At 41.7% G+C, this 26,385-nt stretch overlaps 1 protein-coding gene across 8 annotated transcripts in view; it reads left to right on the forward strand.

The window, feature by feature from the left end:
• The window catches only part of LOC116947742 (estrogen receptor beta), a 146,642-nt gene that overhangs the window by 47,031 nt on the left and 73,226 nt on the right, over positions 1 to 26,385 (forward strand). For all 8 annotated transcript variants that reach the window (XM_076070808.1, XM_076070809.1, XM_076070811.1 and 5 more), the window contains 3 exons: positions 12,494 to 12,735; positions 14,877 to 14,993; positions 20,844 to 21,209. In XM_076070808.1, the coding sequence (XP_075926923.1) occupies positions 12,494 to 12,735; positions 14,877 to 14,993; positions 20,844 to 21,209 (725 nt within the window). The remainder of the gene's footprint in view (positions 1 to 12,493; positions 12,736 to 14,876; positions 14,994 to 20,843; positions 21,210 to 26,385) is intronic.

Consider the following 26,385-nt stretch of genomic DNA (forward strand, 5'->3'; position numbering starts at 1 on the left):
TTTGTGAAATTAACCGTTTGTATTTTTCTCTCCAACATTGGTGCTGATTTTTTCGCCCATTTATAACTCTGGTAGAAAGGAGTGCACCACTGCATGCTGGAGAACGGTCCGTGGAAGCAGATAACACAGACATGCTTCTGAAAGCTCTTCAAGTGACTTCTTATACCCAATAGGGGGCGGTAACCTTCCCACCGTCCCTGCTATAGAGTCCTGTAACGTTTATCGCACAACAGGCAAACCGATATTTCGAAATCTCAGAACTGGAATTTAGCCAATCTGTGTGCAAAAACGAATTTAACATGGTGTATTTCTTTTGCACAGTCATTGCTGGCTGGGCTGAAACCTTCATCAGCACCCGGTTTAATCTCAAGTGGCTACCCAGATTCAAACCTAGGTTATCAGCAGTACCAGCTTGGCACTGACCTCTGAGCCACCCAGCCACCTCATTGTATATAAGTAGACTGTCTCCTTCATATAATATGTCTCGCCACTTAAAAAATATAAATTTTTCACAACCTATCAGCCGCACAGCCTTCTGGGAGTGAATTTTAGTAGCATTGATTTCAAGACAAACAAACTGTGCACCAGTTTCAATAATTATCTCATCAGCAGTCATGCTCGCTTGAATTATTGCGAATGAACAGCACATTTTTATTGTTAAATCAATCTTGGTGTCTCTCTAAAGACAAAGCTGTTTGGAATCCTCTTGGTCTCAGAGTAAATGTCTTAACAACTCTCTTTAGAGATGTTTTTAATAATCACTTGCATCTGTAAGGAGTTAAATGTTCAGTTCATTGATGTGTTTCTATTCAACTCTTGCCAGTTGTGAGATTTTCCCCTCTTGTGTAATACATCATTAATTATCTTCCAATGTAGCCATGGTATGTAGCTTTCACATCAGCAGTTTGGATGAATACATTTTGAAAAATAGAATGTAAAAACGTTCACTCAACTTGCTCCTTTATAGGTTTTATGCAGCTTTTGAATTCCTGAAATTAATATATATTGTTTTCCAAATAAGTGATCTTTAAATGCTTGTGATGGTAAAATATATTATTTAGCTTACCAAAATTGCCGTTTGAAAACGAAATCATCACAGTCATGTAACCCATCTGTCCAAGCCTGAATCAGACTATTTTATTCACATTCTTAATCCAGAAATATTTTAACACTGTAATTGTCGTTATTTAATTGCTTTTGTATCTTTTTTTTTGAGTTTCAACATGCTTGTGCAACGCACTTGCAACGCACATTGGAAAGAAACTTGGAAGAGAAAGGTTTAATAAGCATTAACTGTACAAAAGAATGAGTATAGAACAGACTGACGTGGAGGGACTTAATTTGGCCCCATTGTCACAGAAGCTGTTAGAAGGGATAGAAAAAAAGAATGTTTCGATTAATAATCTGTGGACGTCGCTTATGTTGATGTCAATTAACACCAGCAGTTTCACATACACTTCGTTTTACCAGACAGTGCTATTCAATTTTTCCTGGCTCCCTGTGGCAGACCATTCTGTAGAATTCCAGCATTCTTGAAGCCTCTAAACTCACCCGTTTGAGGATAACATTGTCACCTAAATTCCTGTGGGCTCTCTCTCTTCTGTCTCGGGAATGCAATGTGGTAGGTAGCAAGTAATATAAATTAAATGAAAAGTTTTTTTTTTTTAAATTCACATTCGTCAGTTGGTTTGCTTAGAAGACGGTTAGTTCCGTAGTGGTATTTGAGACTGCATGTCTTTTTTTTTTAACTAGACCTAATATAAAATAAAGCAAAATAGTAGTCTTCTTTGGTTCTTTCGGTAAAGTCAAGTATAATGAGAATAAAATAATAAATTGATAAAATAAAATAACACAATAATATTCTCACGACGTTTCGGCCACAACACAAGCGGCCTTCATAAGGTGTAGGGGACGAGACTGTCTGGAGGACAGCGGGGGGGGGGGGGGGGGGAAGCTCGCAGGAGCATCCAGGCTTAGATTTTGCTGTCTGTGCTCTTGAAACATAAGCTGGCTGGCTGACTGCCTCATGGGCTTTTTTCTGGATTCTTTACGAAGCGACATATCCTTGCAATACTGGCCAATTCCATAGCTAATTAACCACACATACACACACAGACCTGTCTCTTTTGAGTGATGCTACCCATCACGTAGACAATAAAATGGAAGAAAAACCGTACATATGAATGCATTTTTAAATGCTTTACAGTGTTTTTTTTACTCGGAAATATTTCATTGTCCGTTTTTTATCGCAACTCTTGGTTTTCTCGAGCGTAATTCCCTTCTTACAGCACAATTTTATACTAAACATGTTTTAAAATATTGCACCTTCATTACAGGAGTTGTCATCACATGATACATACATTTGATACAGATAGACTGACAGAGAGCTAATGCGTTAACACTTTAAACTTTAGTTGGAAAGCATTAAAAAGTGGGGGATCACTGCACTTTTTCATATTTCATTTGCAAGGCATCATCGCTCCTCCAATGTCATTCTTCTAATCTGCTACATATAATGGTCCTCAAGTTCTTTTTTCTCTATTATATATATAATAAAACTACCTGCTGGCATGCCCATGTTGAATTGAAATTGAAAGCGCAATAGAAATGTAGATTATATGTATGCGGTGTTCATCTGTTAAAAAACAACAGGAGTAGCTTTACGTTTTTTTTGTTAAGCACGTTTTCTTGAAAGAAAATTACAAACTATACGTGGAATGTATTTTCGTTTGTCCGAGTAATTTGAATATAAAACGAGCATGTATTGCACAGTACGTGAGACAGACATCCCCATGGTGCCGTTTACAAAGCTTCGCTGTTTTTGTAAACACCGAGACTGCATGCATTGAATGCAAATCACCACTCCTGGGACTCATAGGTGCAGACATGCCAAGGGTTTGCCACAAAATGCTTTCATAGAAATTCCTAAGCACATCATGTTCAGAAGTGGCACGTGTACACATTCACAGGGCCGGGATCTCATTAACCACGTCGCAGAAGTTATTAATTGCAACAAAAGAGGTGAGGAGGAGAGGGCATAAAAGTACTATTTTGCTGGGGAAGCCGAGCACATTGTGTCTTTCATCTCACCAGGTCTTCACTGGTTCACCCAATCCTGTAGTTCACGTTAAAGAATTGGTCTCAAGTTGTCAGCTGTCACAGTTGTTATTAATTAAACTCGCCTCTTTGGTTCTGCACAAGTTGTGTACAGGAAGTCTGGCATTTCATATTGTTTACACGTACGTGTAATAAAGCTATAGGGACTGTGAGTACAATGTCATAAGCAAAAAAGTTTTAAGCCCTTCAAACATACTATTTGAGCTTAATCACTCCCACATATGTACTTTTTATTGTTTGTACATTTGGTCTGTTGCAAAAGAAGTCTGTGCGTTTGGCCAACGTAAAAGCCCTTCACTAGTTGTTAAGGTCATGTTAGTTGTTTCCTGGTCAGTTGAAGAGCAAGAGAGTCTGCTCGCAACTTATTTCACTGGAGCTCATATTTTTTAAGATCAAAGAAGCCATTGCCTTTTGAATGAAATACATATGGTAGCGCACAGGATGAAACAATATATAATAAGTACGAAAAGACTGTAATAGCACCAGGTGTGTCGTGAGTAATGGGACATACACCGGAAAGTGACATCTCGTGAAATCTCTCAAATTTTATGTAAAAAAAAACCTCTGCCACTCGTTGCCTTCCTGCACAAGTATTCACGGTATGCGAAGTAAAAAAAAAGTCTCCATACGAACGTGTGGTGTCATTTCACGCTTCGGCTGGATTCACGTAGAGGAATCCTTATAATTTGGTTGCAAATCAGTTGTACCGCCAGGAATTGATGGTGGCACTGACCCATGCAAATTCGTTCAAAAAATAGTTGTGGGTTTCAGCCATCGCTTCTCTGGAGCGCTCCATTTGGTGGTACGACTGTGCTCATATGGAATCATATGGTAATTAATTGTTTGGCATCTGTCCTTCAAAGCCGCTGCTTTAAAGTTCACTCAACCAAAATGGCTCATGGGTTTTGCACATTAAGATATTATCTTGTGGTTTGTTCTTAACGGTCTGAAATTTTTTGTTTAATTTAAAAATGTATTTTTCATTCGGATCCTGCCGTGGCTTATTGGACTTGCAATCCAGAGGCCGCTGGTTCAGTTCGTTCTCCCAGCACGGCAGTTGAGACAATGGGGAATTCCCTTGAATCCCCTCCTCATATATCCACCCAGAGCAGTATATAAATGTGTACATTGCAGTTAGTCGTGTGGCAGGCCACACATGCTGGGGTGAAGTGTGGGTTCGGTCAAAATACCCTCGTACGGGAGGCCCTTCTGCCAACGGTGGCATGAGCAAGCATTTGCAAAGCTGTACCTTTACCTTTCACTGCGGTGGCAAGATGTTAACTACATCACCTGGTGTACAGGAGATCGTGGGTTCAATTGCTTGTTTTTTTCCTGGTAGTCTGGTTTTTTCCCTCCGCATTTAGTAACTTGCATTTAGAGCATTTGTCTGCTATAAATGGTCCACGTGATGATAAGCCACTTTGTTGAGCTATCATTTGTGGCCAGGTGACTTCTGAAAAAGAGCTATATAGCTCAGTGGACCTTACCTGGTAAGAAATATATATACGAGGTGTTTTCACTGAAATTATTGTGTTAAGAATTTCGTTTGCCAAAATCAATCCCTAAGCTTATATATTTTTTTAATTAGGTGAATTTGGACCATAACAGTAGCACATGGTGGATTAATTTGTCGGACAATGCCAGAAGGCCCTTATCATGCACTTTACACAGATGGTGCAGAATTTATGAAGCATCTGTGGGAATTGAAGTGTAAATTATGTGCAAACTAACTCGGAGGCGATGGCAGTACTGCTCAGCTGTTTACTCACTTCACACAATTATGCGCCATTTCTGGGTAAACATTTCTGAGCTCTGATAGAACCTTTAATTTCACTTTTATCATTGTAATTATCATCATTGGGATCAGCAGCAACCATGATCTATCATTGGTGACAGCCAGTGGTGGATAAAGGCCTCTCAAAATCGTTTCCATCTCTCACAGTACCACGATGCAACAATCCACAGTTCCTGGACTTGAGCTCATCTCATCGCTTCACCTCCGCAGTAAGGATAGAGCGCTGAGAATCTCGTTTTTGGAAACATCTTCCAATGTCGCTGTGAATGACTTTGATGAAAGTGTGTCTTTTCTTCTGACACCAATTTGTAATATTTCTACTTTCTTCATGCAGGCCTTGGTTCGTGATAGTTTGGATGACTGTATCAGTTTACACTGAGTCAAATGCCTCTGTTATATTCAGTCAGCCAGATACATACTCAGCAGATAGCTATAGCAAAGAAAATCATAGAGCCCAGAAATTCGACCATCTCTCAGATGAAGAAGAGTATGTTCCCAATGGCACATTTGTAGAAGTAAACTGTGCCCTCCAAATTATGAAAATTTTGAAAAACTTTTGGACTAGATGGTATTCACTGTGTACATCATAAAAGCAACAGGACCAGTTTATTGGATCAAAATTGGCAAACTTGTTTACACAGAAATGAAATATCTCAATCATTATTTTTGTATTATTACAGACCCTATGAGCCTCTTATCGCACACGTATCAAATGTTTGCAAATATTATTGTGAGCAGAATACTGGCAAACAAGCCATAATAAGAGCAAGCTGGGTTTCAGAAAGGTTTTTCTACCATCGACCAAATACATACTGTGAGAATAGGGTTTTCCCCTTTTATCTGGCAACAAAAAAACACCTTTTACAAGGAATCATGTCTGCATTAACCACAATACTTGTGGTCAGAATGCAAAAAAAACCATACTCTGATAATATATGCATTGTCTTTGAAACTGATTGGTCCACACCAGAGACCACTTTCTTTTGAGCCTGGTACTGGCACAGGAGGTCCCATGATACAAATACATGCTGTTGATCATACTCTGGAATCCAAAGACTGATGAATCACATACTATGATGCTTAGCAATGTTGGTAGGTGACCATAATGGGCCAAGCTCATATCCATTTTATCTATAGATTGACTACCAAGTGTCTGCTTAATCTCTCTTAGCTACCACAACATTATGGTGTTTTAAGTAATTCCAAGCGGACTTAGTGGCTTAAATTTTCGAACATTTCACAGATTCCTAAGCATAGTGAAAGGAAACAAGAACATTTATATTAAGTCGTGAATAATTGTAGATGATTTTCATATAATAGGCATAACGGTGTGACAAACTAGATACAATTATATCTGGTTATGCTTATCCAAGATCATGTAAAGTTATCTTCTGTTTTCAATATTATACACCCCCCATCCCCACAACTTCATTCACTCGCTAGATGCACTTTGAATTTAATAAACATATCCTAGCAGAAAAGATGTACATTTCTTGGTCTTCAAATCCAGCCAGTTATGCTGCTGTGCAGCTCTAAGATGTGTTTGTTTTGGGTCGTACCGCGTGTTGTTCTGCACGATGCCCAAAAAATGTTGTTCCATGTGCTCGATAGCTTCTTGAGGAACTGGAGAAGCTTGTAGCACAACCTGAACAAACACAACGGAGACCTTTCTGAATTTTTCACCATTTCAAATTCGATGGCCGTGCACACCGTCTCTTGAGGTTTTTGAACTGAAGTCTAGAAAGTGGTCACTCGGGGCTTGGTCTGGGCTGGACGGTTGATGGTTTTTGCTCCTCAATGCCGTACTACCTTATCTTCCTTTCCACTGACACATGCAAGCCAAGTGAGCGTGGGGCCATTGCTGTAAGGGTGGGGTTATCCGCTGGCGGTTTGCGGAACCAGTCAAAACCAAACCGCGATACGCTGGCCTCTCATGACGCACCTGAATACAGCTCGGGACCAATCAGAGCTCGGGCAGGGCTGACGATGCATTTGTTAACTGCAGCTTGAGGCAGTATATAACTTTCAACACAGCGTCACCGCGTCATCTCCTTGCTTCTCAACGTATTCATTGCGTGTGAGGTCATCAGCCCGGCTGGGGTTCTGCAGTGGGAAAAAAACAAACCAGGAGGCTTCCTGAAATGCGCCAGGCTAGCTAGGCACGGCTTGGTCGAAGAGTGGCAAAGAGGTAGCCTACAGCAGCCTGGCCCTACTGGGACTTGTGAACCGAAGCGTTTATCATGAATGGAAAATTCACACCACAAGGCAATGCTCTATGCCTGTTTCTCCTTAAAGGCATTAATGTTTTATTGTTGTGGTGTGGCAGCATACACTTGGTTTTTGCAGGTGTGATGAACAGACATAGCACAGCATGTCTATACCTATTTACCTGGCGCTCGTCCATGCTGGGGTAAATAACTTTAAAAAATACGCCTCATTTTCAGTATCACCAATTTGGAAGCCTTTCACGCCGCTTCATTGGGTTGGGCTGATAATGGTCCACAGAGCCGAATGGTTATCATGACCAACACATTATTATTTTAGGAAATCGCGGCCGTAAAAATTTGTATTACAATAACGTAACAACCGTGGTGTAATGTGTGATTTCTGCTGAATTTTTATAACCAGAAGCATAGGGTATGACTACAAATATGTGATTCTAAAGCCTATTACTTAGCATTGCAATTAAATGATGATGCCAGAGGTTTAAATAAAGCACTTCTGTCACATGGTTAAATTACAAAAGTTATTTTACCGTTCAAGCAACAGGAGAGTCTTTACATTTGACAGCATCTGTTAAAACGTGTGAATATGATCTGGGCTATTTCCTGCCTTACACTGAACAGTTATTCTTAAATAACCTGTAGCAAAATAAAGGTAAAGGCGCAGTGCAGTACATGTTTACCACCTCGCCTGGTATACAGGAGGTCGTGGGTTCGATCGTCACCCTATATATTTGGAGTTTGCATGTTCTCCCTGTGGTTGTGCGGATTTTTCTCCGGGTCCTCCATTTTTCCCCTCCACATGTAGAAACATGCGCTGAGAGTATTTGGCTGCTATAAATGTACACATGATACGCCACTTCGTTGTGCTATCATTTGTGACCAGATCGCTTCTGAAAAAGAGCTATATAACTCAGTGGGCCTTACCTGGTAAAATAAAACAAATAGTTTAGTTTTAATTGTTTTTAATTGCTCACGCCACTTCTGGTGGAAGGGCCATCCATGAGGGAAAGCTCTAGAGAATACCTCTTGAGGATATTTGGCCTACTCTATCACGCTAACTAGACATCTTGGCACAGGTGGGATAATCCACACTTTACCCCACCATACTCGAGCTGCCGGTGGACAATCTGCCGATCGACAGGGGAGTTTAAGTGCCACGCGTGAGCGCAAGGAAATTGAATCAAACTGGTGACCTCTCGATTGCAGGTCCAACGTGTTGATCAGTAGACCACGGCAGCGTCCCAATCACACTTCACAGCATGGAACGTAATTTTTCCTTTGGTATCCTTTAGCGAGGCTTTTGAGAATTAATTATTTGTTTTTAGTTGATTGTAATAAAATGTAAAGGCATTTTTTTTGCACGAGTTCCTGCATATGCCACATTTTGAATAGCCTTGTAAGTCTTGTCATCCCCATGATTGCAGTTAACTGCATTCACGGTAAGTCTCCAGCCAGCAACCTTGGCCTGGCCTTCGCCTTTAGTAACGTACTTCCTTTGTGGAAAGTTTTCAAAGTTTCTATATTTTTTCGTATGGAACATTATTCATAGGTTCCTCAGCACTGCCATTACGATCGTGTGGTTCGTAACGATGTGATGTGGAATTTAAGGTGCCAGAGTATAATAATACGTTTAAAAAAATAGGCCCAGGTTTTTGTATGCCTTTCATGCAAATGCTGCGACTCCTTAACATCATTTGCGAGAGCGCACCTTCATGGCATAGCTGAGGATTTGTGGTAATAACCTGCCCGGCAGTTTTCAGTCTTTTTGTTCACTGTCTGTGGCACTTTCCCTTGTTGCTTATTCCTCCCACCCCCCCCAAGCTCTGTGAAAGCAATCATTGATCACCCACTTACAAATCAATGCTTTGATTTTGTTTGGTAATTTTTTAAGTTGCAAACAGAATCTTTGTGCATTTTATATTACCTTAACACTGTCAAAGCATATTTTAATGTTAACTTTTGCTAAACTTTTCCCTGCCCATGTGGTCTTATTTGTTAATGCTGTTTTAAGTTTCAAATTAATACGCACACAGCCTATGATTGTTTAATCGTCAGTCATTTTACGTTCACTGTTGAACGAAGGCCTCATCAGACCTTCACCATCCCGCACGATCCTCCGATACTATAATCCACGTTCTGCCTACAGGCTCATCCCCATTGTGCCACCTTTTGTGGTGGTCATCCTCTTGATCGTGTTTCCACCTTGGGTTGCCATTCTATCAAAGTCTCTTTCACCAGCTACCGTCGCTTCCAGCAGTGTCTCCTGCCCAAGCAGCTTACTTTTATTCGCAGTAGTCATAATGTAATAGCTCGAATTGGCATTTATGTTCTGATCCATTGTTCCTCTTTCATCCTCTTAGTTTCATTTCCAACATTAATCTCCTCTGTGTGCTTCTCTGTGTATTCGTAAACCTTTGTTTTTTTATTTTATTCATCACTGATTGAATACTTTCTACTTTAGGCACATTGGTTTTGTTTTTCATTTTCAAAATAAATGTCTCAAATGCGCTCCACTCAAATGCACCCCGCAACTCTGATTAGCACAGTTGGCTCGAAAGAAGTTCTCCATACATACGTGATGCACTTGCTCGCATCTTCATTTCATAATTTCGATCCCAGTCTAACATCAGCAGTTGCTTAATTCTAGACTTGAAGCTTTCGTGACTGCAAGGATCCATACTCTTTAGTTCTATTCGGTAAAGTCACGTAGGTAAAAAATAAATCAACAAAAATCACGACGTTTCGGCCACAACACAAGTGGCCTTCATCAGGTGAAGGGATCAGACTGTCCAGAGGACAGCGTTGGAGTGAAGACAGCAGTTGCCTTAGCTATACAAAGTCTGTTGTGTTTTCCAGGTGTCCCTCCAGCAGTTATTTCCTTTCATATTACATTACCTAACTTTTATTTAAAGCCCACTTTGCAGTCTTCTTTGTTATGTTCTTCAGTAGTTTCCTGGAGTTCGTTGCCATTGCTTATTATAATGACTGCCATTATTTCTCCAATTTTGTTTTTGGAAAAATATATTTGAGTGCCATTGAATAACCTTGGTGAGGGCATTTCGCCTTTTAAATTTCTATTTAAAGCTTTCGTGACTGCAGGGATTCATATTCTTGGTTCTTTCGGTAAAGTCACGTAGAAGGGAAATAATTGTTTTATTTCTATTATTTCCCTTCTACGTGTCTTTACCGAAAGAACCAAGAATACATTTCTCCTTTCTTGACTTCTTTGCGGATTAGCATTTTGTTACCCTCTATATGCATTGTCAAAGTCTTTAAAAAAATACATCAGCAAAACCATTTGCATACACGGAACAGTTGCATGGTTACTGCATTGCATAGAGAAATTGTTTTCTATGTTTAAGCATTATAACTATATGCTGTTGGGGAAAAATATATATAATAAAGAAGATGGCCATGATTTAGAACGTAATTTCACACATGAGTAAAGTGTAAAATTCACTAAATTTAGCATTTTATTTTCCTGCGTTATTTTTTGTGTCAATGGAAGTTGCACACATACTTTTAATTGGCGAATTCTCTTCGTAATTGTACATTCACCCAGCATGGTTTCCCAAATTATAATTTTTTTTGCTGTAAAATTCTCATTGCCTTGCGAGGTATCGTATTTAAGTTTTTAAATTAATGTTAAATACTGCTGGGTTTCAATCCGCAGACTCCTGCCACATGTAATTTCTACACATTTTGCTTCGACATCAAAATTTGGAAAATCTGGCCATATTTCAGTCCCCTTCCTTTTGCTTAAAGTAAGGCCAAGAACCAGAAATGAAAGCAGCAGAATAATATGTAATGTCCTTCTTTTGAAGTATGTCAAAATATTTTTTTTGTGTTAAAGCCAGCTTGCCTCTTGGGGACATTTCAATGCTCGGAATAGCTGAGTGTGTTTAGATATTAACATATTTAGTAACACTTTAATTAAGCATCTTCATAGAGGGATAGGTCAAGTGAGCTGTGCACATCTTTTTTTATTCCTTTTATACTGAAGTTCCCGTACAATTCCAGTGGGATACATGCACACAGTGGGAACATTTTCTTTGTGACAAAATAAAAACTCGGCTGTGGATTGAGAGCCCATGATGGCTCACCATTTCGAAGAGCAACTTTGGGATCGCTTGTGTTCTATGAGGGTGGTACGTCAGGCGTAGCATCACTTCTTCACGGACGATGCGTTTGCCGCTCGTTTTCCGCAAAGCTCACTTCCGTTAATGAAGATGTTGAAAAACGTTTTTGGGGGGATTATTTACAGGCTTTTACATTTCTTAAGGAAATAATTTGCCAGGTTGTACACGACGCATTAGTAAAAGCCTTTACTGGAAAGGAGTTGGTCGTGTTGGTTGCTCGGAAAAGATACATTCCGCCTTGATCTCATGCGTACTGATAATTTTACTAAAAAATATTTCCAGGGTTACTTGCAAGCGTTTTATTTTACAAGACTATATTACAATTCATGGAATTGGTAATGATACAGGTGTGCTCTGAATTCAAGGCCCGAAATCCTCGTAATAAAAGTGTTAAGCTCGTGTTATTTACGATACAAAGTGCACAGACTACGTAATGGAACATGTGCAATTATCATGACTCATCGTTAAGGTTTCCAGGCAGTGGAGTTTGTAGTTGAATAAGTTAAATAAATGCATAATGAGTGTGGTACGCATACAGGTGACATTTTGGGGGCTGCTTGTATGCAGTTGATGCCTAGTGAAGGAGGCTTCACTGGCATTGCCTAATTTTGTACCAATTGCCCACAATAACGGATATTTTTTTTCTAAATACCGCTACGTAGGTTTTTGCGGTTGTGTTCTACGGCTCTGCGATTTGGGTTGTACCGCTTGTTGTTCAGCATGATGCCTGATGCTTTACTGCATGTGCCGAGAGCTTTATTGTGGAACATTTCAGCAGTAATATTTTAAAATAAACGTATGTTTCTTGTATGTTTAACTTCTTTCGTGCCGCACGTAGCCAACCGTGCTAATCGGAGGTGCGCAAATTAAATACCCTTATTGAAGATAAGATTCTCGTGAGCTGCACCAATGCACGTTTATCCACAATGAGGTCACGTACATCGTCTGGCGAGGACAATTCTATTCCTGAAGAAGCTCCCAGCAAGTGGAGCAAAACAACACGATCGTTAAATGCGTCGGAGAGAGCAACAGCAGATGACTTATTTCATTGTGATGCAACTGTTTGTAAATAGAGCCTTTTTTTGTTACCGCAGCCGGTGTGTTTATATTCAACAACACACCCGTCGTTGGTCAGCGCGCTGCGCCGGCAGCACCGCGTAGCACCGAGCGCATTAATGAGCGCATAACCCACCGGTTTGGTTTATGCGCTTTGGCAGATCCAGCTCAGACCCAGAGGCGCCCGAGGCAGGCGGCGGTTCGTGCACGGGAGGCAGGGGGCCCGGGGGGTGCGAGCCGGTGTCGGGTGGCTCCACGTGCAGCTCCCCGACGGCGGCCGTGAGCCCACGCTCGCTGCGCGAGACGCACTACTGCGCCGTGTGCAGCGACCTGGCGTCCGGATACCACTATGGCGTGTGGTCGTGCGAGGGCTGCAAGGCGTTCTTCAAGCGCAGCATACAAGGTGGACGCTTTGCGCGGCGTGGGAGAACGGGGGCCCCGGGCCTATCCCGAGCGACCCGTGCTGTCCTGTGTCGTCACGTGCGCGTTTCCGCGTTGTGTACGGTGGTGGTAATAAAGTAAGTGAAACGAGTCGAAAGTGGTCCACTGCTCAAATGAGGCGTTGAGACGAGTGGTTTGCGGCCCTGAGCCAATGGTGGATATTCCACATCCCTGTAGCGTAGCGTGGGCAAGTATATCCCTAGCAACACTGCTGTTGACTTCTCTACAAAGTGACACTCGTTTATTTCAACCCCCACAGAGGGATGATAGTCTGAGTCAACTGCAACCAGGATTTTCCAATCCACTCATTCGCTGCTGAGCCACCTGAGAATTTGGTGTTTCTGCATTTGCTCTTTCGCAACGCGATCATGAGATATATGTTTCGCAGATGGGTATAATCTGCAAGTAGGGGGCAATGTTACATGCTTTTTTCTCCTTTTAAAGTAATTTTGGGAGTAATTTCACTAATTTAGCAATTGTGGACCGTAATGCCGACACTCATGGCCCACTATTTTTTCTTAAGACTAAGCCATATGCGGATCACTCCTCATGCTGTGTCGCTCGTGGGAGTTATTTGACATGACTTTGCCAAACTCATTGCTGAAAGGGGGAGCCCAGGGACGGTTCAGATATCACCCACCGCTATGGCTAGCTGTGGTCGCCAATTGAACTTGGGTCACTGGGTTCATTCATTGCACATTGCGCACTTTCAGATGTGCTTCTGCGGCCGTCTGGAACGCTCTTGCTTCCGATATTAGGAAGCCACTGGAGCGATACACTTTTCAATCTAAATTGAAAACTAATTTCTTTCTAACTGCTTTTTGTGTCCAGTTTTCCTTATCCCGCACCTCCAATTAGCACAGTCGGCTACTTACGGCACGAAAGAAGTTCAACATCCATACAACATACATACAACATACCTACAACATACATAAATACCACTTTTGTCCCCACGTGCAATATTTTTTTTTCTATATTGTCTTTTTTTTAATGGCATACTTTGGATTTTTCTCACATTGTTCCTTTTCCCAATTTTGGTATAACCGTGTTCAATTCAATAAACGTATACACTCTTATACATGACGCCTTCAGTAGCGGAGTTTCTTGCTGGCCTCTTTGGGGCATTTGAGGCCTTGCTCAACAGCTGCGATGAATCAAATGTAGAAACTACGTGATCAAAGATGTCAGTGCCCCTGCAGTATGCTAAACTATAAGAATAGTGAGCTTTTATCTGCTTTTGTCTTTTGAGGTGTAACGACAAGTGAATTTTAACTAAGAATGACGCTGCAATATGACAACTCCAAGAATCATGACGGTATTTACAATATTGCACACGAGTATGAAAGTCATGCCAATTTTACGAGGTAATATTTACCAAAATCGAATGAACATGTTTAATCATTTGTAAAAGTCCCTTTACTTAATTCAACACCCTTGTAATTGTTTTATTTGGTTGTATTTTTTCCCCAAATTAATCCTGTTTGCTATTTGGCATCATGTAAATAATAAAGAATCTTTTGATTTAAAGCTTTCGTGACTGCAGTAATTCATATTCTTAGTTCTTTCGGTAAAGTCACGTTGAAGGGAAACAACAAAATAATAAAATATATATAAAACAATAAAAATTCTCACGACGTTTCGACCATAACACAAACGGTCGTCTTGTGACTTTACCGAAAGAACTAAGAATAAAGAATCTATTTGTAACCCTCAGAGGGCACTGTTTGGAGAACAGTCCACAGAAGGAGTTATCTCAGAACTACTACTTAAAACCCCTTCAAGTGAGCTCTTATCCACACTCAGGGCAGCACTTTCATAGTCAGCCATTGTAAGTGCAAAACCTAGATTTTAAAGAGTGTTTTTTGTGGATTCATTGGTGACTGAGGTGCGACTTGTGAACGAACTACACTTGAGAACCTGCTTTAATAATGGGCGGCTGTCCACTTTCAAATACCGGATCGTGACGGTGCCAGCTCTGTGTTCTCCTCTGACCTCTGACCCCTCTGATCTACGCGGCCATCTCAAAAACCACCCTCGTAAATTAATTTATTTCCCCCACTCCTGGCTCCCTCCTTTGCCCCGTGTGTGCGGTGCATGTGACAGGCAAGACAAACTACATCTGCCCAGCTACAAACCAGTGTACGATTGACAAGAACCGGCGGAAGAGCTGCCAGGCGTGTCGGCTCCGCAAGTGCCACGAGGTCGGGATGGTTCGAGATGGTACGCCAGCCTTCGCAGGCTTCACCACCCCCCACCCCTTACCCACTTCTCCTGCCAGGATCACACTTCATCCACCACCACCACCACCACTTAACTCGCCCCACTCACGGTGTCAGAAAAACTAAAAATGCAGGGATGCGGTTTTGCGTTATGTATTTTGTGCGTATTGTGTAACGGCAATTTCCCTGTGCTCTTTTTTTATGATCGACAGCATGCCTCTGCCATCATGATGTGCTCGCGAGTCGTACATATTCAAAAGGGAAAAGATTTTCAACGAAAACAAACGTGCAATTATGTAATAAGGAAGGATATACGCCCAGGCTTCTTGATATCCGTGCAAACGATGCAAGCTCAACATGGGCAGATAACCAAAGACCCTGACATCGGAAAAAAGATTGGGAACAAATTATGTGTTACGTATTGTTTGTTCTGTCTTTGAGATTTAAGGTAATTTGAAAGAACCAGACCATGGCTTGCCACCTCTGTGCAACTCGCGCCCACAGGAAGAACACAGCGGAACATTTGTTTCAGTGGAAGTGAAACAAGGTTATTCCATTGTTATTGTGGCCTGAATGAATGTTACATATTTCCGGATATTTTGTACATGCACAAAGCTTTTGTAGGTGCCTTTCAATATATATTTTAAATCCCATCATGTTTAGGAACTTTTACTGGAGGGACACGGGTCTTTTCAGGCTTTTTAAAATATTTATTAAGTTCCCAAAATAGAATCCATCGTGAATTAAACAGTAAATGCGCACGATAATTTTAAAGATGTCATAGCTCACGTATATGCACGGTGGAAAGCTAATTATTTGTGTTCTCTTTGTGAAAACATCCTACGACCAACACATTACTTGTTTTTTTTATACCAAAGGACTTGACAAGCCTAGAGGCTTGCAAGGAAGTGTCACAAACCAGACACCACGTTATTGCGGCAAAGTTGTAGGCAGACTTGGACGGCATCTGGCTGCCGCGCAGGAATTTGGAACGGATTTGTTTCACGTGTAAATCAATGGACGTGGATGGAACGTAGTACAGGACGTATTTAGATATTGCCAAAGAGGGATACACTGTGGAGAGGGCATTGCTCACTGTCAGGATAAATGTGTCTAACTAGCCTTTTGCCCATCCAAGGACGGGTGTATTGCAGTCAATCTGAAACTTGCAAGCGAAAAGCAGACAGCGACGTGATATTCATTGCATCAATGCGTGTGCAATTTGTAAGGGCGCGGTGACACAGACCTATTTCATTTTAAGGTTGTAATCCCTTGTTCATCTTGACGTCCTTTTTACTTTGATGTCTCAACAACGTTACGGAGATCTCGTGACATGAGGGTTCAGCGTTTGTAGTGAGGGTTGTGAGTTGATGCCGAGGAGGGGGGAGGAGGCGCCTCGGCCCCCCATGTGGAGTGACGTCACCCGCTAATTATTATGAATGGGGGGGGGGGGTGTCCATTTGGAGGATGTCACCTTATAATGATTATGAATGAGGGTGGCTGTTCAATGTGGAGTGACGTCACCTGCTCATGATTATTAATGAGGGGTGGGGGGGGGGGGTCCATGTGGAGGACGTAACCTGTTCGTGATTATTAATGAGGGGGGCTGGTCGACGTGGAGTGACGTCACGAGCGTTGCATACAGACATTCTTGGCTCAATATAGTCGGTAATAATAATAGGGGGGGGTGTCCATTTGGTGGACGTCACCCGCTCATGATTGTTAATGAGGAGGGGTCGGGGGGGGGGGTCCATTTGGAGGACGTCACCTGCTCATGAATATTAATGAGGGGGGCTGATCGATGTGGAGTGATGTCATGAGCGTTAAGGACAGACATTCTTGGGTGATTATAGCAGGTATTATTGACATGGCATTGTGTGCAAAAAAATTGTAAAAGCTTTGTAAAAATAACGACAAGATTGTAGAGTGAACAGCTTGCGAGCATGGATAATAAGAAATAGCAGCATGAATGTACATTCTCGTGTTTTAAAGAGTTAGGATGCAAGTAATTACGTTCATCATCATCAGCCATGGTCTATCCACTGCTAAATGAAGGCATCCCCAAGCAGTTGTCAACAATCACGGTCATGCAGTGCCACAGTCCATGTAGCGTCTGCCCCCCGTGCCAATGTCATCGCTCCATTTCTCCGTTGGTCATCCTCTTGGGCATGCTCCTACCTTTTTTTGGCTGCCACTATGTTAATCTCAACCACCGGTCATCACCGCTTCGAATGATGTGTCCTGCCCAATCCCACTTATTTTTCTTAACAGTTATTGTGATATTCTTGGTTCTTTCGGCAAAGTCACGTAGAAGGGAAACAATAAAATAATAAAAATATAAAACAATAAAATTCTCACGACGTTTCGACTGCAACACAAGCAGTCATCATCAGGTGATGATGATTACTTGTGTCGTGAGAATTGTATTGTTTTATATTTTAATTATTTTGTTTTCCTTCTACGTGACTTTACCGAAATAACCAATGATATGAATCCCTGCAGTCACGAAAGCTTTAAATCAAAAGTCATTATGATATGAAAAATAATAGGTTTTACCCTTTCTGGCAATAAAACAGCTGTTAAAATGTTCAAACAACAAATATAAACCTTTTGCAAGGAATCAAGTTTGCATTAACCACAAGTACTTTTTGGTGAACATGCAAATAAACATGCTCTGATAATATATGCATTATATTTTAAACTGATTGGCCTACACCGTAGACAGCCTTCTTCATGCCTAGTCTCACCAGTGTCAAGTCAGAGAAGGCCCTAAAGAAGGCTGTCTCTGGTGTAGGCCAATCAGTTAAAAAAACAATGCATGTATTATCAGAGCATGTTTGTTTGCATGTTCACCACAAGTACGTGTGGTTAATGCAAACTTGATTCCTTGCAAAATTTTTCTATTCGGTGTTTGAACATCTTAACACCCGTTGTATTGCCAGAAAGGACAAAACCTATTCTTATTTTTTCATAAGGTAATGACCATACTCTTTGTTTTTTTCGGTAAAGTCACGTAGGTAAAATAAAATAAATGAAAACAACTAAATTTAATTAAATTTGTTTTTTTCGGTAAAGTCACGTAGGTAAAATAAAATAAATGAAAACAACTAAATTTAATTTAGTTTAGTTGTAAATAAAATAAATGAAAACAACTAAATTTAATTAAATTTAGTTTTCATTTATTTTATTTTACCTACGTGACTTTACCGAAAAAAACAAAGAGTATGAATCCTTGCAGTCACGGAAGCTTCAAATCTAGAATTAAGGTAATGGCCGTTCGTCCCGAAGCGACAGTCATCGATTTCTATAAGGAGTGGGGGCTTCGTTAGATTACATTAAAACCCCTCTTAACGACGATGATTGGTTCCACGAAACCGGTCGCAAAGTGATTTGGTCGTTAAGCGAGTATAGGAAATGCACGTTTATGGATCAATTCGTTCCTATAGCATCGAAAGTTACCCTTTTCACCCAAAATTTTTTACTTTATATATTTAAACAATGGGTATTATACATGAAGATACTAACAACTTTATAAACACATAATATTAATAGAAACATGGTTAATCAATGCATTAATTAATATTTACTGTACCTACAACTGGTCGGAAAACGAAGACATTGGGCTCTATGGAGGCCCGTCGTTAAGTGATCAGTCGTTAACAGGGGTGGTCGTTAAGAGGGGTTCTATTGTATTTGTAAAGCATATCCATTAGTGGTAATCACATTTATCAGGTACAATAAAATGTATGTTCCAAGGTATATGTCTCACGCCTAGAGAAGTGGTGGTATATATATTTTTTACGTGTTGAGGGGGTAAGAACAGGGTTAGACATTGTAATTGAGATTATGGAAGAGGTATTACACTCAGGCCAGTCCCATGTGCTTATTATAGCATTGGCTGTGATGTATGTATTGCTACTTATCCAGAGAAATCCCAGGTATAAGCCTTTGTAAAAGTAATGATAAATTGCCATATGGACATCGTTTTTAAGCTCCGTTTCAGTGGTGCCAACTATAATTTATAAGCATAGATATAACTTAGCTAAAATGCCTGGGCCAGCACAAGTTATGATTATGTAAAAATAAGGTGGAGTCCGTCCTGTAACACTATTGAGCACTTAACTGTGGCAATTTCATTTCATAAGTGAACGTACAATGTTCCCCTTGTTATTTCAGCGACAAAATAATACCGACATTTTGAATGTTACATTCAAAGCCTGCTGTTTGAATTCCACGGCGCTTTCAAAGGCTTCCTGCTTTAGACGAAGCACCGTGGATATTGAGGCCAGCAAAATACGTTCACAACAGTCTGAAGTAGATCAAAACGCTGCAAGAGGTGTTGTTCGTCTGCACGGGCACCGGGGTAAATTGTGGGCGCTCTCACCAATTCCTGGACGCTTGGTCAGGGTGGAACAGTTGGTCGAAAATGCCCTCTTGAGAGGCTGTCTATAGCAGAGGCCCTTCGGCCTCAGTGAACAATTGGGAGGCCATCCCTGTAACCTTAACCTTTTACACATCGTCCGTAATACATTCACTTCACTCAACAAAACCAGTCGAACTTAATAAATTGTCCCTTCCTCATGCCAATTTATATCCCGAGTTGCTCCTCGCAATCCACTGTCAAAGCAATGAAGGTAGTGCCATGGTTATAATTACTGGAATTACTCCAGGTGAATAATATCACCCACTTGCATGCCCTGTTGTGTAACGTGTATGAGACAATACGCTTTGGCTTCTCAAACTGCTAACCACACTGACTTAGTACACAGCATGTGGCAATTCAAATTAATGCTCTATCCCAGGGAACTTGAACTTTATTTCGCGGAGGACCACACAATAAAATGTTTTATGTGCTTTGGAGGGGCTACTCGAGATCACAGTGCACGTGTACAAATGTTACGATAACATCATGTGGTGATGTTATAATCTCCATACCTGTAGCCACTATTTTATGCTACTTTTCTCCCGTTCCTCTCCCCTCTCTCTGGTTGATCTCACTTTCATCCCACCGATATATGTCTCTTGTCAGTAGATCTCTCATCTGTATCTCATGTTGATCTGTCTTTTATCTCACTAAATCCGTATGTCTTTATGTCAAGGCGAGCCGTGTGTGTGTGTGTGTGTTTTTTTTATCCTCGCAAGCCACCCCAAGAGTCGGTTGCAAAACTCGGCCATAAAAAGTTAACAGTGGAGCTAGAATCCCTACAATTGTTACCGCTAACCTGGCGGAATCGTTTCCACGAGTGGGATCTGCTCAGAGAGAGTGTTTTAAATCCAGTTTCCCTTGCTTATTTCACAGGAGGTCCTGACACCTCTTTATTTTCAGTTTGCATGTTCTCACCGTGGTCACGTGGATTTTTCTCCGGGGTCTTCCGGTTTTCCCCCTCACATTTCGAATGAACGTGCATTTTGATTATTTGGCTGCTATAAATTTCCGCAAAACCACTTCGTTGAGCTCTCGTTTTATAGCCAGGTCGCTTCTGAAAAAGAGCTGCGTAGCTCAGTGGGTCTTCCCTTGTAAAATAAAAAAATATATATTTGTTTTAATGACCTCTATTCATATTTACGATTCAAGTGCAGTTTTCCGGTTTGGGCTAAGCGTTGAGCATTTCCTCTCTCAATCTTTTAACTCGTGACAACGCCCGCAGTAGTTAGTGCGCTAGTGAAAGTTTCACTTCCTGAAAAAGGTGTCAGCAGCACGGCATGGCAACGGCCCGAGAAGGGAAACGCTCAACGCGTGGCCTATCCCGGGAAAATCGCACCCGCGTTCACGACGGCCACGAAAGGGCGCACGTCAAATGCGCTTTGGTCGACCGTTGATCTCACCGGACGTTTACGTGCCGTGCTCAAGCGTGCCGCAGGGACCGCAGGGGTGGCGGCGGAGCGCTGAGAGGACCGGCCGGCGCCGCTGCGCGCAACCCCGCGCAGAACCCTCCCAACCACAAGCGCAGCTGCAGCGAGACGGACAGCGCGACCGGGCGGCCCAGCCCGGCGCCGGCCGCCGCCTCGCCGGAGGCCCCCGAGTGCAAGCGCAACCCGTCGGAGCCCCCGGCGGTCAACCAGATGCTCACTTCCTTGATGGAGGCGGAGCCGCCCAAGGTGTTGTCTTTGCAGGAGTCCAAGCAGCCATTCTCCGAGGCCTCGCTCATGAATGTGCTCACCAACCTGGCCGACCGAGAGCTCGTGCACATGATCGCCTGGGCCAAAAAGATCCCGGGTAAGCTGCGCGGTGGACGGGCGCGATCGGCGGTCGCGGGTGCGTGGATACAATTAATTGGATTGATCGTAAAGTGGTCGGGTTTGATTGATGACCCAGAAGTGAGGTCGCTTAAGTCACCAGCGGCGTTGCTTGCCTGCTTGTCACCGCTCTGTTTGATGCTGGTTACTGTTCCCGTTAAATTCACTCACTCATTGATTTCTACACCCATGTTGAGGACTTGGTCTACCAGACACAGCCTCTTATATCTGTACTGTGTCCAACCACCATCCTGCAGGTCAAAACACTTCTCTTTATACTCGACTTTGGATTTCCTTCACCTCGTCTCTTTCCCAACCTTGCACTTTCAAAGAAATGTATTTACTCTTTGAGCGTCTAGGCCTGTGCCCAGCAACCATGCTTTATACTTGAAAAATGCACTTATGGTGTATATGTACATTTGTGTCACCACAAAGCCAGAGTTTTGCCGTTTGCTTTCGTTCAGATGTGTCTCCGTTTCACTAAGGTTTTTCCATGCCGAGGATGTTTGGATCTTCTGCCAGTTGAAGTGCCATGTTGCTCTTGATGATTCCATCTGCTTCTTAGCGATTGTCAGACGTTTAGTTGTGACTCTGAACGATGAACGTGGTTTGAATTACTTTATTTTAAAGATGGGTTGTTTAAAATGTATCTTTTGCCCCAAGAGAGCAGTTGAAAAGATTTTCCTGCTTTATTGCCGTATTAAAAAGATTTTACCATGTGGCACCCACACTTTTCTTTTGTAGATCTGAAAAATTAATTAAAACGATTATCACGACTTTAGTGCGTCCAATTAAAGCGCTAACTTTAACGTGCATCACGGTCAGAGAATGCTTAATTCTGTTCTATACTTATCGCAGGTTAAACTCGACGGTGTATTGATTGCTCATTCGTCTCTTGTCATTTATCACAATCACGGCAGCACTTCTAAGTTGGCCCCATGATACTTCTCAATGTCGTGCAGGGCTTATTGTCTCACTGAATATTTTCTGGCTCGTTGGTAGACTGCGGATTAGGCGGCACGTGACTAATGGGGTATCCACAGCCATCGTGATATGTGCACTGGATGTATATCTCGGGCGTGGAACAGATTTCTGAGTCATCGACGCGTACAAACCCGGCTGACGTATAAGCCCCAGTGTATGCGCACCTAGGGAAGTTGTGGCTGACTATCTGGCTCCGTTTTTGTAGCACACCTTAAAAGCAAACCATGGCTTCCCCGTAGCGAGCTTAGGTGACAAGCCCTTTAAGCCGTGATGAGGGTTTTTTTTTTATCCCATCTCACATATTGTTCATCCACTGCTGGATTAAAGCCATTGCATGCAGGCAGTGAGGGTTATTTGACCAAACATCACCACTCTGGTCAGTGCAGGTTGGTGAAGGTGGAGGGAATACAGCACAATAATCGATTGTGCTGCACTACCCTCTACCACCCACATCGCATTCAACTCCACTCTTTTGTGCTTGGTGGTCCCCCATTCCGTGCATTATCCAGGCTCAAACTCCGCTCAGCTTCCGCGGTCTGATGGGATCTGGCACATCCTGATCGATATGGTCTTAAGTTTTTGAAGCTGACCTTTTTGACATTTGTATTAATCAAGCGTGATGTTGCCGTAATGGAAAATGTTTATGTAAGTTATGGTTACTATCACTTCATGTTACGCAAAACCACCTGAGGCGATCGTGTGCAGTCAACACAGCTCCATGCTGCACACACACCCATTGCACACCACCTCCAGAGGGGGGATGGCGTGTCGTGAACACAGATGCATCTTCTGGCCACCTCCGTGCCTCTGGATGTCACACATCCAGATGTTAACCAGGCTCAATTCTGCTTCGCTTCCAATATCAGATGAGAATGTGCTCATTCATGGTGATTTTGACATAGCTTCCATATGCACCAAATAATATTTTAGCGGGGACAATTTGGTTTTATATGTTCTCGCCTACACACAGCTTCAAACTAGATTTTGTGCTTTCGTGACTGCAGGAATTAATCTTTGTTTTTTTCGGTAAAGTCACGTAGAAATAAGAAAAAATAAAATTGCATAATATACGACGTTTCGATTGCAACACAAGCAATTATCATCAGGTAGAGGAAACACATAACCGCAGGTATATATGCAGACCTTAAGTAGAGGGAATTAACACAGATATACCAGGGGATACAGAGAGACGGAGTATCACACTAAATCAGACAGGGTTTAGCAAAATTTGCAAACTGTATAAAGCAACACAGACGGTCGGTTAAAACACAATTAACGCGTGGTCTTGTTGAATACGCTATTTCAAAGATTGTTACACACACCTTCATTGCTCCAGCTTAAATTATCCTGCTTAATTCAACAAAATAACTCGGTGCTCCTGGCTGTCACCTGCAGGATTATTTTAGCAAAGTTTTTTTTTTATCAGTACGATATGCATGGCGAGCATTCAGCACAAGTCATGGGAGGTTTTGGGGATTTCTTCTCCATCGGGTCATGTGCATGTCTATGTGAGCGTGCGTGTGTTTGCAGCGGTGGTGTGGCTGTTGGCGCACGCTGAGCTACGAACCTGGCAGCCCAGGTTCGATTTCCACTCGGTCAACACCCAGTGACGAGTATATCTGAACCGGTCCTGGCCCTCCTCCACTAATTCGACTCAGCCTCAAATGAGTACCGAGTGCGGTGTGTATACATCGCCGCTGCGGAGATAAAGGCGGCCTGGCGTGGTGCTGGCCAACCACCACCTCGTGTGCCGTGCCGGCATTCATAAGTGCTTCTCGCTAACAGCACTTGCACCCACAGTCCGTTAAGGCAAGACGGGGGGATCTTAGTGTTGTCTTGTGTTTGCACATGCGCGTGAATGAGAGTTTGGTCGTATTTTTGCCAAACACACGTGTGTGGACTGGACTTTTTGCCTGCTGCAGACGCACGCCCTATTGATTCTCGTCCACCAACTCCTGACACTGGTGGACATGGGAATAATGTTGTGTTCCTAATGCAGGACATGATTCTTTGGAGAACAACTATTGTTAGATATGGGCTTGCTGCGATATTGTTTCACATGTTGCATTGTGAGACGAAATGACCATTATCGCGATGCCACTTTCCCATAACTTGTTAATTGTGCTGGGATTTTTTTTGCGTGTGTTGTATTGCTTTTTTGGACTTCCATTACAAAGGAAAGAGAATTTGAAAAAGTTATTCAACTGTAGATCACTCGGTGTAATAAAAAGAAGCATGGTGTAGGTATATTAATAATCTAGAATTTACAATCTATAATGCATGCTGTAAGTTACGCAAGAAATAATGAATTAAATGGTACTGAAATAGTGATGAAATATTAAATCAGCCATTATAACCACGATACAATAATATTTAGATTGTTAGGCAATATAATTATTGTGGATCCTATACAGTATATTGAAGTATTGCCATATATTAGCAGTCATAGTTGGTTTTTCATCTAAATTGACAAAATTACCTGCATCTCCATCTTAACAATGGTTATGCTGTCATTCACATCAAGTTTTAAGTATGTGGTTGCTCCTTCAGTAATATGCAAAATAATAAAAGATAAAAAATTGAAATTCTCACCAAGAAAGGAAATCAATTACGAATAAGGACAACATATAGGCGGTTGAAAAGACCCACGTATTTTGCACGTGTTTCTTAAAGCACAGAAACAATTATTAAGCTTAACCTACAACATTTAAAGCACTTTTCCTCATGTGGAATGATCTTTACACTGCTAGACAAAGTCCTCCCCATTGATAAACAGCCAGAGGAACAGAGTGTGGCTTAGAGAACAAAAACTTCTTGGAGACATCATGTTGCCTGCTACGAAAAGTATAAGTGGGTTGTGTTAAGGATACATCGCTGTCGAAGGGGGATGAGTTGATCGACGAAAGATTGAATTTGTAGAAGCCTGCAAATCTATTAGGAGAAAATACAACTCAGCCGTGATTCAAGACGCCATGGAAAGCAATTGGAGCATGAAAGTACATTAAAATAAGGAGCCTGATGATTGACAGATCACAAATGGTCAACCCTATACAGAATAATGGAGACCATTTCGATCCGTAGAAGATAGAAATGTAAAATCAGTGGGGTATTTGATGGCGGGCTATAATGTTGCCGTGATTTACTTTGATGAGAGCATTTCTTCTTGTCTGGCACAAATTATCGCATATATATTGCTTGTTACTTCGTACAACCTTGAGTGTGGCTGTTTAATATTTCGTAAAAAAATGTACTTGCAATATATTTTGGTTAGGCCTTGGTTTGTGAGTTTTGGTGACCGTGCCAAGTTACATCGAGGCAAATTGATTTTCTTATTTAGAGTCAAAGGAGGAAATGTTGTGCAGATTTAAAAGCAAAAATCATGAATTGTGTAACCCAGAAATCGGACCCCTTCTAAGATGTAGAGAGAGTTTCACATGTCACAGGGGTAAATGACGAGGTAACCACTGCCCTTCACGGTTTGGCAAAAAGGGAATCTAAAATTAAATCTTGGCTTAAAGCTTTCGTGACTGCAGGAATTGATATTCTTTGGGTCTTTCGGTAAAATAATAACAAAAAACTATTGAAACGTCGTAGTTTTGTGTTATTTTCTTTGAACCTATCTCCGTGACTTTACCGAAAGACCCAAAGAATATGGAATCTATAATTGTGTGGACTTCAGCAGAGAAATGGGACCATTTGAATGTAACATCATTGGTGGACTTGTTCATGAAATGTTTACACAGAAATGAATTACTAAATTGTGGATTGTAGCCTAGGTCATTTTCCTCTTTCAGCAAACAGCTTCTCATTATGCAGTATATTTAGGTCATCTGCTGTATATGTCAATATTTGATAACGTGGAAACGACATTTTGGGTTGAGATTAATTGTTAATTTCTTTAATGAGCTCAAACAAACTCAGCCTGTTGCGGAAACACACAAACGACCCTGGGTGATTCTAATAAGCATAACGTCTGTCAGGGGCTCAGTTAATGAAACACTTGAGTGTGCCTACAACTTCCTATTTTATAATTTAAACATTTTTACAAAATTAGGGTCTAATTTAGTCATTGCCACTTTGGAACTCTGACAATGAATTTTGCTCATAGGCGGTGGATAGACGTCAACAGGGGAAACTTTAAACTAATTTTCAGTGGAATGTACATGTACGAG

This window comes from Petromyzon marinus, chromosome 31 (assembly GCF_048934315.1).
Source record: "Petromyzon marinus isolate PM22_M1 ecotype Great Lakes invasive population chromosome 31, UKy_Petmar_22M1.pri1.0, whole genome shotgun sequence".
NCBI lineage: Eukaryota > Metazoa > Chordata > Hyperoartia > Petromyzontiformes > Petromyzontidae > Petromyzon > Petromyzon marinus.